The sequence below is a fragment of the Vanellus vanellus genome, assembly GCF_965231255.1.
Source record: "Vanellus vanellus genome assembly, contig: HAP1_SCAFFOLD_59, whole genome shotgun sequence".
NCBI lineage: Eukaryota > Metazoa > Chordata > Aves > Charadriiformes > Charadriidae > Vanellus > Vanellus vanellus.
The window spans coordinates 1,167,269-1,183,778 of NW_028127359.1; the positions used below are offsets into that span (position 1 = coordinate 1,167,269).

A 16,510-nucleotide genomic window follows, 5' to 3' on the forward strand; every position below is an offset into this window, starting at 1 on the left:
CCAGCTTGGTCCCTTGGGCTGGGTGGGTGGGAGATTTGGGCAGCTGGGCTCAGCCGCAGCGTGGTTGCACACAGGTTTTCTTGCTTTGGGGTGGAAGCAGATGTGTAAGTACCTCCAGGTAGAGCTGTGCTGCTTCTCAAAGTGAGGGACTGTTGCAATAAGAGGGGACGGGCTCTCAGGTTTGGTCTCTTTTTCTTTTTGTTGGAGGGTTTCTTTTGTTGGAGGATGGACAGTGGGGTGGATTGAGAACTGGCTGACAGATAGAGCTCAGAGGGTTGTGGTTAGTGGTGCGGTCTAGTTGGAGGTCAGTAACAAGTGGTGTCCCTCAGGGGTCAGTACTGGGTCCAGTCCTGTTCAATATATTCGTCGATGATCTGGATGAAGGGATAGAGTGTACCATAGGCAAGTTTGCTGATGACACTAAACTGGGAGGAGTGGCTGACAGGCCAGAAGGCTGTGCTGCTTTACAGCGTGACCTGGACAGGCTGGAGAGTTGGGCAGGGAGGAACCTAATGAAATTCAACAAGGGTGAATGTAGGGTACTGTATCTGGGGAGGAATAACCCCATGCATCAGTACAGGTTGGGGGCTGACTCTCTCCTGGAGAGCAGCTCTGTGGAAAGGGACCTGGGAGTCCTGGTGGACAACAGGATGACCATGAGCCAGCAATGTGCCCTGGTGGCCAAGAGGGCCAATGGCATCCTGGGGTGCATCAAAAAGAGTGTGGCCAGCAGGTGGAGGGAGGTCATCCTCCCCCTCTACTCTGCCCTGGTGAGGCCGCATCTGGAGTACTGCGTCCAGTTCTGGGCTCCCCAGTTCAAGAAAGACAGGGATCTGCTGGAGAGGGTCCAGCAAAGGGCTACGAAGATGATTAGGGGATTAGAACATCTTTCATATGAGGAAAGGCTGAGGAACTTGGGTCTCTTTAGTGTAGAGAAAAGAAGAATGAGGGGGGATCTTATTAATGCTTTCAAATACTTAAAGGGAGGATGCCAGAGGGATGGGAGGAGTCTTTTTTCAGTGGTGCCCATTGATAGGACGAGGGGTAATGGGCACAAGCTTGAACATAGGAAGTTCCATCTTAACATGAGGAGGAACTTCTTCAGTTTGAGGGTAGTGGAGCACTGGAACAGGCTGCCCAGAGAGGTTGTGGAGTCTCCCACTCTGGAGATGTTCAAAACCCGCCTGGACACTGTCCTGTGCAACCTGTTGTAGGTGACCCTGCTCTGGCAGGGGGGTTGGACTAGATGATCTCCAGAGGTCCCTTCCAACCCTGACTATTCTGTGATTCTGTGTTTTTTTTGTATGCCTCAGTTTCTACTGGGGCTAAAATGGGAGAAGGAGACTTCTTTTTAGCAACGGAAGTTACTCTGTGCTTGCGATTGTCCTTCCTCAGCCAAGAAAACTTAACGTGGTCTTCCACGAAAATGGTTTAATTTTTTTTCCTTCCTCCAGGCTCTTTGGAGGTTTGATCCGGGATGTGAAGCGAAAAGCCCCCTGGTTCTGGAGTGACTTTCGGGATGGTCTGAGCCTGCAGTGTCTGGCATCCTTCCTCTTCCTCTACTGTGCCTGCATGTCCCCCGTCATCAATCACCTTTGGGGGACTGCTGGGGGAGGCGACCAACAGCCACATAGTGAGCACCTCTCTCTGTTGGGTGGCACGAGGGAGGACAACACTCATGCAAAAGTCCTTGCTGGAGTGAATTTGCACTTGTGGTTTTCCCTCTAATGATTTAATTACTCGCTGCTGCCTCTCTTCCCTGGACAGAGTGCCATGGAGTCGCTGCTGGGCACATCCATGACCAGTGTGGTGTATTTCCTCTTTGCTGGCCAACCTCTCGCCATCCTCGGCAGCACCGGCCCCGTCCTCGTGTTCGAGAAGATCCTCTACAAATTCTGCAAGTAAGGCTGGCTGCTGCGGCCAGGTGCTGCGAGCGCCTTCAGAAGAAGGCAGGGATGGAGAAAAGATGTTTTTCTTAGTGGTAGTTGGTAGATTTAAGTTGTCTTCTGTGTCACAGACATCACGCGCTGCTGCTTTAGTATGTGACGGTGCAGGAGCCCTCGGTCTCTGAAGGATGGATGGGTGGTTCAGGGTTTTTAGAGTTAAAGTGAAAGAGCAGGAGGAGGAGAAACCACAAGGATATGGATGCCCGAGATGGGCTGCACAGGGAAGATGAGACAAATGACTCTGGTTTGGGAATGAGGGAAGATTTGCTTTCCTCTCAGTACAAACTCGGGCACTTTTTTGCATGTTTTTTGCTGGAAGTGGAAATATATTTTACCCACATATCCAAACAGTTTTCTGGTCAAATGTTTTGATGATTTTTGAAAAAGCAGGAGCTTTTCAGGCAAAATGGATATTTTCCATGACAGTCTTTTTGTTGTGGCAACTGTGATGGGAGATTAACCCCTCTTATTGCAATTAAATTTATTATGAAGCCCCAACTTGCTGGCAGCAGGTAACTGGGTGCAAACCCAGCCGGTTTCGCTGTTAGGGCATCGGGGTGATGTGGGAGAACACTACCTTCCACAACAGGGACCTGACCTCAATTAGCCTCCGAGGCATTAACACAAGGTAATTGTTAAAGAATGATAATTAAATAATTGGCCTCTCCTCCTGCGGGCCCACACCCTGCACCGCAGCCCCGAGGCTGTCTGTCGTAGGACGTGGAAACTGCATTTACCATGCGCAGCCTTGACACGCTCCTGAATTGCTGCCGACTTTCCCCAAAGGAAGGCACGGCTCGGAGCCTCTTGCTGCCCTTTCCACCCTGCGTTTTCTTTTGCTTTCCCAGGGACTACGCACTCTTCTACCTCTCTCTACGGCGTGCATTGGGCTGTGGACCGCCTTCTTCTGCATGGTGCTGGTGGCCACTGACGCTAGCTCTTTGGTGTGCTACATCACCCGCTTCACCGAAGAAGCCTTCGCCTCCCTCATCTGCATCATCTTCATCTATGAGGCTCTGGAGAAGCTGAGTCACCTGCGAGAGGCCTACCCTGTGCACACGCACAGCAAGCTGGACTTCCTCACCATCTCCTAGTGGGTTTCTTCCTCCTAAAGTGCCGCTGCCCCTTGGCAGGAGCTCAGGGCTGCACGTCCATCGCCTTCCCCTCACCTCTGTCTTGGCTTCTCTCCTCCCAGCTGTAAGGGTGAGGCACCGACCCATCCCAGCAACGAAACCCTGCAGTTCTGGGAGAGCAACAAGATCAATGTGTCTGGCATCACCTGGGAGAACCTCACGGTGACTGTAAGTGCCCCGAGTCACTGCTTCCTCATGCCGCGGCCGTGGCGTCCAGGGGCACTGGCCTGGTGCAAAGCTCAGAGCCCTTCAGGTGATGATGGGCTTCCAACTGTGCCAGTGCTGCTCTGAAAAGTCGTTATTTCAGTCTAAGGTGTGGGTTTAACCCCCTTGGGCCTGGGAAGGAGAGTCCACCTCATCCCTGACATGGTGGGCAATAACTGTTATCCTCAGGACAGCGGTTCTGTCTGGGAGCAAGGTTCAGTGGGTGCTTTGGTTATTGGAGAAGTTGGAGGACTTCAGTTCATGCTTGAAGGCCATAATTAGCTTCCTTAATTGGTTCCTAGTAACTCCAGGCCTTGCTTTCTTACTCAGCGCTGTCTGAAGGTAGGTGCATAAACTTGCATGTCTGAGCAGCTCCTTGGGCCATTGTTGCTGGAAGCAGAGCTCAGGCACAGGGTGGGACGCTCTTATGGACATCTTCACCCCCCTTGGCTGTGTCCTGTGAGCCCGCCCCCTGTGAGCCCGCCCCTGGGAAGGGACAATTTGTCTCTTCTCCTTTCCTGTCACTGTTGTCTTAGCCCTCCTTCCCCGTTCCCTCTTTCACTCTCCCCAAGAGTTTCCAGTGTTTCCTTCCCCTCTGGTGTCTTCTTCAGCCACGGTTACCTGCCGTTCAAGCGGAGGATGTGCCATAGGTCTGTGGTACGGTGTCCCATCACATCTCCTGTCTCCGCTGTCGTGGAGAGTTTCATGGACCTGCCTGTAGACACGATGGCCCCTACACACCTGAAGTCCTCTTCAGGCTGAGAGATCTGGGGCTGTTCAGTCTGGAGAAAAAATGGCTCAGGGAGACCTTATTAAGGTGTCTCAATGCCTGATGGGAGGGAATGAAGGCAAGGGAGCCAACTGTACCTCAGGAGTTCCCAGTGAGTAGACTCGGAAGGTTGTCAAACTCTGGAACCACTGGAACACTGCAACCGCCCAAAGAGGTTGTTAACTCTCCACCAATGGAGATCTTCCAAAGCCTCAGGAGTTCCCAGTGAGCTTTGAATTTTGAGGGTGAACAAACACTGGAACAGGTGTCTCAGAGAGGTGGTGGAGTCTCTAATAACGGAGTTATTCAAAACCCACCGAGAGAAGGTCCTGAGCAACCTGCTGTAGCTGACCCTGCCTCAGCTGGGGCTTGGACTACACGGTCTCCAGAGGTGCCTTCCAACCTCACCCATTCTGTGAGTGTAGAGGACAAAAGTAAGACAGAAAGAAATGAGAACAGATCCCCTTGGCCACAAACACCTTGGTCTCCTGTGGAGAGGACCTGTGATGAAGAGAGGAAACTTATAATGAGGAAGGAGTAGCAGAGATGGAGTGTTATGCACTGACTGTAATCCTCCATTTCCCATCCCTCGTGTGCCTCTCCAGGCGGGAGTGAGAAGAAGAAATGCAAATGCAAATGAAGGAGTAATTTGAGCCTAGGGAAAAAAAAAAAAAAAGTGGGGTGGGGGAATGGTCTAAAATATTTAGTCATAGTTTCTGACTATCCAAGTCTACTTGACTTGGCAATGAACTGATAATTTGTAAGTGATTTCCCTGTCTTTGTTTTGACCCATGATCATCTTTCCCCTCGTATCATCTTGAGGAGGGGGAGCGAGTGAGCAGCTTGGTTGTTGTCTGGCTGCTGGTCAAGGTTAACCCACCTTTCATAAACCCGCTTTCATTCACAACCAGACTGGAGAGCACTTTGTAACGTGTGTGGTGGGGATGGGAGAAGCAGATACTGGGCTGATTGTTCTTGAATTCTGAGAGAACTAGACGAGGTAATCTGCTGACCTCTTCGGTCTCTAGCTTGCAGGCTGTAATTCTTACTTACACGAGGAGATGAATAAAAGTGTGCAGTTTCCGTTAGGTGTGACTGTGCACTGCTGTGGAAAAACTGCTTCCACAGACTAACAGCATGACTGCAGTTTTTGGAGATGTCTGCCTGCACAGCTAATTTTCCTGAACATTTCCTTTGTCTTTGGGCTTTTCACCATAGCCTAAGATAACATTTGGAGCTTGAGAGTTGGTTTTGGAGATGGTCTGCAACCTTAGCTTTGAGTGTCCGTGTTTATGCTACTTTATGTGCCTTTTAGATGGCTTTATCTGTTGCATGATCTTGGAGTTGAGCGGCACTTTTTCCCTCTTTGAGCAGTTATTTCAACACGCTCAGTTTTTGAAAGATGAGTTTTAGTGAACACCAGGTTTTTTACAGTGCTGTTTAAGCTGTTGCTGGAATTAGCGCTCAGCATGAGCAACTTGTAATTGGAGTCAGACAGAAAAATTGAAACACTGGGGCCTTTTGTCTTTAAGATGGCTGTGACTGGTGGTGGTGGCTGCGTTTCATTTGTTGCTCCAAGAGCAATGGCTATGTGGCTGGTCAGAGTCTAGCTTAGACCTCAGTCATTACAGTATTATGTCAACTCTTGCTTTAAGAAACAGTTCATAGCTGTTTCAAGAGATGCCGGTGTGAACAGGGTTAAATTTGACAGGGTGGACATGTTCTGTATTGCATTTACATCTCCGAACTGGAGTGCGGGGAGCTTGAGGTGTGCAGACAGCTTCAGGGATTAGCAAAATGGTTGATTGCAGTATGGAGGCTATGTGATGTGTACACAGACATTGCTACAGGTTCACTCACTGTAAACCTGGTGAAACTGTTTGTTTTCATCTGCTGGCTTTCACTGGCATGGACAAATGTAAAAGGTGGAAGATAAACAGAATATAAAAAATACCCACTGATAAGTCAGACGCTGCTGTGGGATAATTGAGTGTTTTGGTGGTTTGTTGAGCACCTCAGTTTTTGGAAGGACACCTGCATTCTCTCTGCTCTCTTTTTTTTTCTTCCAGATTTTGATGTGTCCAGAACATGAAATGGAGAGGGTAAACATGTACTGTGAAATCTGCAGAAGGCCTGTTTGTCGTCTATGTAAACCGGGTGGATGTCATGCAAACCACAGAGTAACAACCATAAGCACTGCCTACAAAACCTTTAAGGTAAAAGTAAATATTGTTGGACCTGGCCTTAAGAAGGGGGAAGAGCACTGAGCCTCGGGTTTAAGGGCAAACTTCCCCTGGCAGGATGCCAGGACGTGTGTTTGGAGGACACTGAACGAGTCATGAGGCATGCTGCTGTGCAACATCTGTTAATGTATATATTAGTGTGACATAGTGTGCGGCTAAGAAACTAAACTATATTTTCTATGAGGCTTCAAACAGAACCCCTTAAAAGCGCTTCCACCTTATGTTAGCCAACTGTGCATCAGTACTGACCAATGCAGAAGGTTTAAGAAGTTAATGGTTTACAATCTGGCTTTTTTAAGGCAAGTGTCCTTGTGGCTTGGGTTAGCTTATACTTCAGAAGCACTCCTGAAGAATCTGCATCGGCAGTTATCTGCTGGGACGCTGTATGTTTTTGAAGTTGCAGAGCTGTTGATTCCCTAAGCACCATACAACAGGGCAGACTTGCAAACACTGCTTTGTTATTAAAGAATGATTGCTGCTGCCTCCTCTTCTTCCTTTGCTTCCTCTCTTGCTCACAGGAGAGGAAAAAAAAAAAAAAGCCCATCCCAGCCTGCCTTCTGCTCTTTGGCCTCCTCGCCTGTTTGCAAGGCTTTTCCTGTACAGCTGTTAACTCTTGCAACTAAGGAAGTGCAGAGACACTCCTAAGTTCAAGTTTCCAACCACTCATTTTTCTAGCAAACCTTACTACAGATGAGTTAATAACCTATGAGGCTTTTCTATTAGTTCTGGTAATGTCTTGAAGACTCGTGTTCCTAGCCTAAGAGAGAAGGTGACTGCTGTGGCTGGGGAAGGATGAGCCAGCTGAGGCTGTCACCTCTTCTCCTCAGAGGCTGTGCCACCAGTCCTGCACATGGCAGTGGCCTGATGTCCCGGGCCAGTCATGGCGGGTCACTGAGCAGTTCTCCGCAGGGTTGCTGCTCATAACTGATGGCAGGCTCTTGTCCTCGTAACTACAGAAACTGAGTGCTGGCTGGGTGGCCCACCTGTGCTTGTTGTCAGTTTGGGTGGGATGCCCTTGTTCTGCCTGCCAGTTTGCTGTTTTATTTTAACAGGAGAAGCTTTCAAAAGATATCGAGTACCTCATCAGTAAGGAGAGCCAGGTGAAAGCTCGCATCACGTAGCTGGATCTGCTGCTGAAAGAAACAGAGGTGAGAGTGGCTTGTGGGTTGTCTGGGGATGGACCTTGCAAGGACACAGCAGGGACTCCAAATGGAACAGTGAAGTGTTCCAGATCCTTTGGGGTTTTTTTTTGTTAGCCAGCAAAACCATTTCTGAACAGTTTGTGTTGGTTCTGAGTCACAGACGGTAAGACCTAATCCTGACAGTGTGGGAAATTTGGGCAACCTACAGAGGGAAGTTAAGTTTTGGGTGCTGCTGTGAATTTAATTGACATAAAGCTTATTTGATACCTTACCCAAAGAGAGGTGGGTTAGACTTACAGCTCTTGCATATGAGTGGTGCTGCACAATTTATGCTGTCTGTTTACCTTGAGGATGTTGCAGTGAAGTCAGAATTAAGGGCAAAATCTCCCTGCAGAAGAGTCAGAGCTGGGAGCTCACATACGAGCGGAAAAACGCAATGGCAAAAATTGGCAGGAGCTCCTGGCCCTGCCTGTATCTTGCTGCAGATGGCCTTTGTGCTTCATAGTTCCTTTTATCCAGGGCACTCATCAGAGGTGGCACTACAGGGCATAGGGGAGAAACTGGGCTGGACTCCCAGTTCAGGGTGACTGGGGAAGGTGGAAGAGCACCTAGGTCTTGGGCATGAAGACTTCAGACGCTGACTTGCTTTTACAGTGCTTTTCCATGAACTATTTAGACAAACGCTGTGCGTAACTCAATACATAATCGGAGGAATAATTTCCTGCTCTTTCCTCTCTGTGTTAACGTAGGAGACGCTTACTAGCTTGGGTGCAGTGCTGATTGCATTTTCAGTGTTGAAGAGCATAACAAAGCTCGTTAGTCTTGTCAGTCAAACAGATGACTAGTTTGCTCTGATCTCTTGAACAACCCTAAGTACATTTCTGTACACAGCCACAGTGCTGTGGGATCCGTCTAAAATGTCTTTTGTTCCCTCCTAGTGCAACAGTGAAAGAGCTAAAGAAGAAGCATCTCAGAGTTTTGAGAAATTATCTCATGTCCTGGAAGAGAAGAAATCCGCAGCTCTTAGGGCAATTGAAGCTTCTAAGAATTTAAGGCTGGAAAAATTGCAAACACAAGCAGAAGAATCTCAAGGGCTCCTGGAAAATAATGGCCTTGTAGGACTTGCTCAAGAACTGCTTAAAGAAACCGATCCATCTTGTTTTGTTCAAACAGCAAAACAACTTCATGTCAGGTATCTTATTAATTATCTTCCGTTTGAGGTACAGGTACTGTTCCAGGGATGTCTGGTCAGTCATATTCTTTGGACACCTGCTAGGAAAGTACGGAATGCAAGTACTTTGTGTTGCAGAGCCTCAGAGGCGGTCCCGGTACCATTCAGTAGAAATTCCTATATTACAGTGTGCGTTAAAAAACAGCCCAGAGGAGGGGCTCTGTCCTGCGCCAACGCCTAGCCTTCTTCAGTAGGACTGCAGTGGAAGGGTAACCCATTCAGCTCACTGATACAGTCCTTTGCTCAGAGATTGCATCGGGTATTTGCAAGTTAATCTAACAGGTCTCTTCTGGCTTTAAACTCTTTGATCTGAATAGTTGTGCTCCATTAGCGCTTCACACCTATTTTGTTCTTTGAATGTAATGCCCCAAATTGTTAAAATGCTCTGCCAACCAAAAGATTCCCTGTTAGTTATCTTTACACTGATGTACAAAAGGCCTTTAAATTTTGCATTTTAATTCTGTCTAGAGAGACAAGTTTCTGGGACACGTGAGTAAGTACCTGAAAAGAGAACTTTTTTTAAAGCAAAACCTAGCGGTTTTGCTTTAAGGAATGCACCCATGTGAATTCCTTTTTCCCTCTTCTGCCATCCCTCTGCTTCTGTGCTTTCAGAATCCAAAAAGCTACTGAATCTCTGAAGAGCTTCAAGCCAGCAGCTGAAACTACTTTCGAGGACTTTGTGATGGACATAGCCAAGCAAGAAGAGATCCTTGGTGACTTGTCCTTCCATTCCAATGGTAAATTATGAGAGCATCATGTCTTTCTTGAGTTATAGCTTTAAGGGCTTCTCTGGAAAGAGGCAAAACTTGTGCAGGGCTGCAGTTGCAGAACTCAATCTTGTGACTTGCATTGTCCCTTCTGCCTCTGTGATTCTCAAGGCATTACCTGGCAGCAATGCTAGCTTCAGCTTTGATAAAGAAGCTAAGATGCCATGGCATTCAGAACCAGTTTACATTGGCTTCCAAAATATTGTAGTTAAGTAATACTAGGTCTTCCTAGCAGCTTTTTGTCGTGATTGCATGACAGAAAAGAATAGGGTTTTATATGGTTTTTTAGTTGCCAGCAAAAATAAATAATACAACTTTCAAAGTAAAACCAGAAAGGATTTAAGTGCATGAACAGACCCGTCCTCATCTGCACTCTTTGACTGAGTCAGATTCCCCCCCCCCCACTGTCCCCCCAGTGCTGTAGCCACTCAACAAAGGGCTTCTGTGTTTAATTCTAAAACAACATGTATCTACATTTGAGGTTTTTTTCTCCTGAATCTCTGTCATTCCAGGTCTAGAAATACCAGAAATCAATGAAGAGCAGAGCAAAATGTACAACAAAGCTCTGATCAGTTGGGAATGCCCTGGGAAGACAGACTCAGCTGATATCTATGTTCTTGAGTATCATAAGCTTCATAGAGAAGAGGAGAGTACAACGTGGCAGGAGATCGAAGTTTGCAGCAAGAGCAAAGTAATATCTGATCTCGATGACGACAGCAGCTATGCCTTCAGAGTTCGAGGATATAAAGGATCCATCTCTAGCCCTTGGAGCCGAGAAGTTATCTTGCGTACGCCTCCAGCCCCAGGTATTGGGTTTTCTTATGTCCACGAGCTGCTGGTGGTGTTAAGAGCTGTAGGTGGTTTCCAGTAGCTCCCAGACTTCTACTACACTGTTACCGGTTGTATAAATGTTTAAAAGCACTGTTAACAAACAGGTTAAGTAGGTAGCATACTGAGACTGTGTTAGCTTGCATAATGTTCCTGGTAGCCTTTAAAAGCGAGGAATTCTAGTGCCAGTATGACTTAAAATATAGTTTATAAGCACAGAAATACTTAACTAAGAGAAAATTTTTTGGGATGCTGTTTTTCAGTTCTCAGTTTTCTTTTTGATGACAAATGCGGGTACAACAGTGAACGTCTCCTGCTGAACCCAGGAAGAACCTCTGTGGAAAGTAGGGCTGGATTTCCTCTACTGCTGGGGTCTGAGCGCATGCAGGTCGGATGCTACGCAACCCTGGATTACATCATTGGCGACACCGGGATTGCCAAAGGGAAGCGCTTCTGGGCTTTTCACGTGGAAGCCTATTCCTACCTGGTGAAAGTGGGAGTTGTTTCTAGCAACAAGATACAGAAGTTGTTCCATAATACCCATGATGTGACCAGCCCAAGGTAAATTGCAGACTCTTGCTTAATACATGTTTTGTATAAGGAGATGGCTTTTTAAAAAATAAATTAAGAGCGAGCCTGGTCTCAATTAGTATACAAGATGAACCTAAGCAGTGGGAAGTGGCTTGAAGGATATAGTGTAAGCAGGTTGTCCTGTTCATCCTCTACTATTAGTAGGAAGATGTTCTAATTGTCCAGAGTCCTATTTTCTTTCTTTCTGGGAAAGAAATCGGGTTTCTACAGATATCAAGATATGTCAGTTAAAGCAAGAAGGTTAAAAAAGAGAAAAAAAAGCATCATTTGCAAGATTGAAGCAATGCTTAGTTGTCAATAGTAAGATTCTGCCTTAATTCCCTTAGCATACTAGGTTTGGCAGCCACTCAGAGGTACAATGTTCACTGTGCATATCTGTGTGTCTTTGCTGTAGCTTGCGTCATGGTGGATTCCAAGTCACTGGCTCATCCCAGGCTATAGATTTGCATATGACACTGGAGTGCTACTGAGCACAAGCCAAAGTGCAGTGGATAAACCAGCAAAAAGATTTCCAGCTCTCAATTACAGTTGTAGTAAGCCTGGATGTGTCTAGGAACTGCAGGCTGGGAGGCTATCTCCCAGGGGCTCTTAACTTTTTCATGAATCTAACAAAAGTGTTGGCCTTCTGCTGTATAACATACTGAAATTATAAAAACGCCAGTGTCTCAAGCTTCTGAAAGTCAGATGGAGACTTTTTGAAAAATGAGAAATTAGATCCTGATTTTCTCATTTCTCCCGGTCCCTGCCAGGAGGGAGCGAAGCTCAGCCCCGCTCCCTCCTTTTACAGGGAGGAAAACAAAATGGAAAAAAGAAAACCAAATTGTCCTATATTAGAAGTGTATAATTCCATTTTAAGGGTAGGGCAGCAATAGGGCTGGTACCACAGCCCCCCAGCCCCACAGCCACTGTGGGTCACCGGCGTAATAATGTACCTCTCCGGTAATTAAAGTTTCTTTTGGGAAGGGGGGAGAGATGGGGACTCTCCTGCGCCGGGACCTTTCCCCTCCAGGGAGGCAGAGCCGGAGCAGCGAGCACGGTCCTGCCCGGAGGGCAGCGTGGAGGGGACGCGCACGGGCATCCCGGAGGAACAGCAGCAAGGAAACCCCGGCACTGCACCTTTCCCTTCCTCCGAGCCTTTTTCTTTTCCTCTTTTTAAGGGCTCAACCAGTTTCTTCCCCCTCTGACCGTCACCATGGGGTACTGGCACCAGCAGCTTTGCAAAACCCCATCCTGTAAAAGCCGCCTGATTTTGGCCCTGTTTGGGGATGCGCTGCTTCCATCCTTACAGAGCAAACTGATAGATTTGTTTTTCTCCCCCCTCCCCATTTAGCAAGAAGCACCAACGTGCCGTTGTCGTTTTGGGTCGGTTTGCTGCAGAAAAAGGCTCCCGCAGGGGACGGGATAAGCCGATGGCAGGAGGGTCCCTGCACCCATCCCACCGCTGCTGGTGGAGGGCGGCAAGGGGACCTTTTCTTCGGGGTTGTCCTCTCCTCCCGGGCTCTGCAGCCCCACGCCGCAGCCCAACGACCCCCCCGAGATGGGAAGAGAGCACGAGAACCATCTCTGCTCAACAGCTCAAGAGGAAAAAACAAAATAAACGAAAGAGATAAAATAATACAATAGGATGAGATACAATAACGCAGCAGCACCCGCCCCACTCGTGGCACTACTTTTATTCTCGGCCACTGCAGTGATTGGGGGGTTTGACAGGATGGACCTTCCAAGGTCCCCTCCCACCCAAACCAGTCTTTGGGTCCATGACTGGAAGTGTCTGAGGTCAGGTTGGATGGGGCTGCAACCAACCCCGTCTACTGGATCCCAAACCACCCAGAAATCCAATCCAAACTGTTCTTTGGGTCCGGTTGGAGGTGTTCAAGGTCAGGTTGGATGGGGCTGGGACCAACCTGGTCTACTGGAAGGTGTCCCAGCCGATGATGGGGAGGTTGGACTGGATGGACCTTCAAAGGTCCCCTTCAACACAAACCGTTCTGTGGGTCTATGACTGGAAGTGTCCAACGTAAGGCTGGATGAGACTGGGACCAACCTTCTCTACTGGTTCCCAAACCTTCCAGCCCAAAAATCCAACTCAACCAACCCAAACCTTCTATGAGTCTGATTGGAGGGGTTCAAGGTCAGATTGGACAGGGCTGGGACCAACCTGGTCTGTTGGAACCCAAACCACCCAAAAATCCAACTCAACCAATGCAAACCATTCTGTGGGTCTGAGTGGATGTATCCAAGGTCCGGTTGGATGGGGCGTTGAGTAACCTGCTCTACTGGAATATGCCCCTGCCGAAGACAGGGGAGGTTGGACGAGATGGACCTTCAAATGTCTCCTCCAAGCCAAACCAATCTGTGTGTCCATGACTGGAAGGTCCGAGGTCAGGTTGGACGGGGCTTGGAGCATCCTGAGCTGCTTGAAGCTCTCCCTGCTAATGGCCACCCCACCAGAGGTTGGCGGTTGCCGTGCCACCACGGTCAGTCAATCAGCGATGAACATGTCACCCTGATGTCACAAGAGGTGCGTGGCACACCCACTCAGGGGGTATAAAAGGGCCCACCGGGTGGTGGGTCCCACACTTTGGAGGAACGTCCATAAGATGACCTCCAACATGGCTGTCGCCACCAAGAACCGACCTGCCAGCGTGAGGCGGACCAAGATGGACTTCTGGGATGGGATGGAGCACACCTTCGCTATGTCCAGCGTCACCGCTGAAGGTACGGCCAACCGCAGCCACCTCTCCGGCAGCCAAGACTCAAGGGCTTGTCACCATTTCGGAGCCAGCCCTGACACTTGGCGTCTGCCACCGCGTCGCGGCTCAAGGGGGAGATGTTTGGGGTGGACCTGAGAGCTGGTGGAGATGGGGCCTGACCTGGTTCTTCTTTGTTTTTTCAGAGCGAACGGCCGTCTGGGATGCAGTGGCTGGCTACATTCAAGACCAACTCCTGCTCCACAAGGTGGTGCAACACCCGCGTCCTCCTCATGCACCATGAGGGGTGGTGGGATCCCCCTGGGGCGTGGCCTGCTCTCACCCTTCAACTCCTCAGAAAACAGGAATCTCACCCCAAAAGTCCCCACTGATGGCCAAACGGGGCCTGTGCAATGTTGGTGTCACTTCTGGTAGGGCTGATCCAGGTCGCTGGAGACCCCCCCGGGATGGCCTCGTCCTGGTTCTGCCCAAACTCCAGTGCTGGTTTTTTCTCCTGAGGAGGGGAAGGACTCAACATCTCCTCCCCAAAGTTCTCCCCACCGCCCAGCTCGTGCCTCCAAACGGTGGGAGAGGGCAGGATCCAGCCTCAAGCACCATCCCTGGATGGGGGAGGTCACCTCCAGATCTTCCCTCTAGCCAGTCCTCACCCTCCCACCCTTCTCGTCCACTTGCAGGGCGTCCGAATTCCCACCCTTGGCTCCTTCGGTACTGTCCTCGAACGCGTCCAGGTCGGAGATGAAACCGTGACTATCCAGAAGCCGGTGTTCCACCTGGCCAGGAACCTTGCTGTTGTCCACAACCTGATGGACAACAAGGACTACCTGCCCGGTAAGATGGCTGACTGCACGGTCATCTTCTCTGAAGCAACTCCAAAGTCCAATAATTGAGTGGTTTTGAGTTTTTTTGGGGCAATGCAATGATTGTGACACACAAGCTGTAGGACACGGGCCACCGGGTGAGCGTCTCCATCCTTCTCCTGTGGTTCTTCCAGGCAACAAGGAGCTGGAGCCCCTCAAGTACTCCAAGGTGGCCGTGGCAGCCGCCGTGTCCCGGCAGAAAGTGGTGGACTGCATCCAAGGCACCACGACCCTCCTCTCGCACTGCCTGGGGAAGGGGGAGAATGTGGCCCTCATCCTGAGGGAGGTGGGGGTGCTCCTCATCGAAGGCACGAAAGTGCACGTGAAATTCTACCGCAGCTTCCTGGAGAGGCTGTCTGGGAAGGAGAACTTGGAGAAGGTTGTCTTCAAGGTAAGCATTTTGGTTTCTCTGTGGTGCGTGCGGTCCCACGGCAGTGTTCTGGCACTGCTTGTGTGGGGTCCCTCAGGACACGTTCAGCCACTCGGTCCAGGTGAGAGTTACGGTCCTGCCAACACTTGCTGCCTCAAGCTCCTCCGACACTTGAGTGCCTCAGCCATGTGGGGGATGTCCCACCGTTTTTGGCCTCTTCCAATGTGGGGTGCTTTAACCACGTGGAGGGATGTCCTGCCATCTTTGGCCTCCTCCAACACTGAGACCCTCAACCACATTGAGGATGTCCTGCTGTCTTTGGCATCCTCCAGTGTGCAGTGCTTCAACCACGTTGAGGATGTCCTGAATCTTTGTGTTCCTCCATTGCAGGTCCCCCATCTGCTGGACATGATTGTGTCCCCAGTGGTACCCGTGGCCTCACTGAGCTTCTCCGGCCGTGTCATCCTCTTTCCCAAGTGAGTACGTTGGCGGCTGTAGCCGCTCTTTGATGCCAACGCCCAAGGTAGCATCTCTTCCTTGTGCCGCTGCGGGTGTCCTGGGGACACCAGGCGGCGACTCTTGATGATGTCCCCAGGCCGCAGTCACTCCCATAAGGCAGCTCTGAGGGGAAAGACAGAGGAATTTGGATGACATTTCTTCCCGTGGTGGCCTGGACTTCTTTGCTGGGCGACTCCATTTCCCAGGCCCGTCCTTGGGGATGGGATGTGGTAGACTTGGGAAGTCAATGGCCTTCATGGCAAGTGGCCGCAGGAAGTGGCAAGTGCTGGTGGTGCCATGGGTCATATGGGTGTCTTCTCCTTCTTTCCAGGTTTGTGATGGAGTGTGTGCCCAAACACCCACCCAGGGCTCTCCTCAAGACCTCGAGACAAGTCCCTGGTGAGGATGTGCAGACGAGAAAAGACAGTTTGCCAGCTCTCCAGCAAGGTGGGAAAGGTAAAGCAGCTCCCAGCTCTTCTCCATGGGACGGGCAGCCAACTTCTGCCATGTTGTGGGGAAATGGCCGACGCTGAGCGCCAAAAGGCTCCGACTTGTCCCAAAGCTTCAGGCCAACTCCTGAGGGCCTTTTGTCCTAACGATTTGTTGGTGTCACCAAAAGAGAGCCCCGGGGTGGGATGTGCCCAAGGGTACAGTGGGAGGATGGTGGGCCAAGGCCTTCTCCTCCCCCTCTTCCCCTCAGAAATGACACCTGTCCCCTCCCCAGCACCACCCGGCTCCTCCTTCCTGACCATCATGATGATGATGAAGTCGGAAAACCACATTGGAAATGGTGATGGTGTTGGGGAGGACACGATGGGGCTGCTAGAGGAGCAGAATGTCCAACCCTCAGACATTTTGGGAAGGGGCCTGAGCACCCCCTGCGTGTCCCTGGGTGGTCTGGCAGCGTCACAGCGACGCTCTTCTGAGGAGGTGTCTTCTTTCTGGTTCCAGTGGGGTTTCCCGGTTTTCCCTTTCCTGCTGCTCCGAGCCCGACTCAAAGCAAAACACCGCAGTTTGGGGAAATCTTGGAGCTGCAGAAGAAGAGGACAAGGTCTCTGGCCAGGTGAGGCTGAAGGCTCAGGGTGGGCGGCCACACGGGGCCATTTTACCCGGAGAGGTGGGAGACGCTCCATCCCTGGAGACATTCCAGGCCAGGTTGGATGGGGCTTTGAGCAACCTGATCTGGTTGAAGACCTCCCTGCTCATGGCAGGGGTGTTGG

General features: G+C 50.0%; 1 protein-coding gene across 1 annotated transcript; it reads left to right on the forward strand.

The window, feature by feature from the left end:
* Positions 1-1,773: 1,773 nt before the first annotated feature.
* Positions 1,774-10,824, forward strand: LOC309685341 (E3 ubiquitin-protein ligase TRIM36-like; the record flags this gene model as incomplete). The annotated part of the gene is given in 8 exon segments (XM_082501119.1): positions 1,774-1,806; positions 6,122-6,268; positions 7,348-7,413; positions 7,417-7,443; positions 8,376-8,629; positions 9,281-9,405; positions 9,948-10,241; positions 10,527-10,824. Coding segments are annotated over 8 exon segments (1,244 nt in total), but the record flags the coding sequence as incomplete, so codon positions are not given.
* Between the last annotated feature and the right edge of the window lie 5,686 nt (positions 10,825-16,510).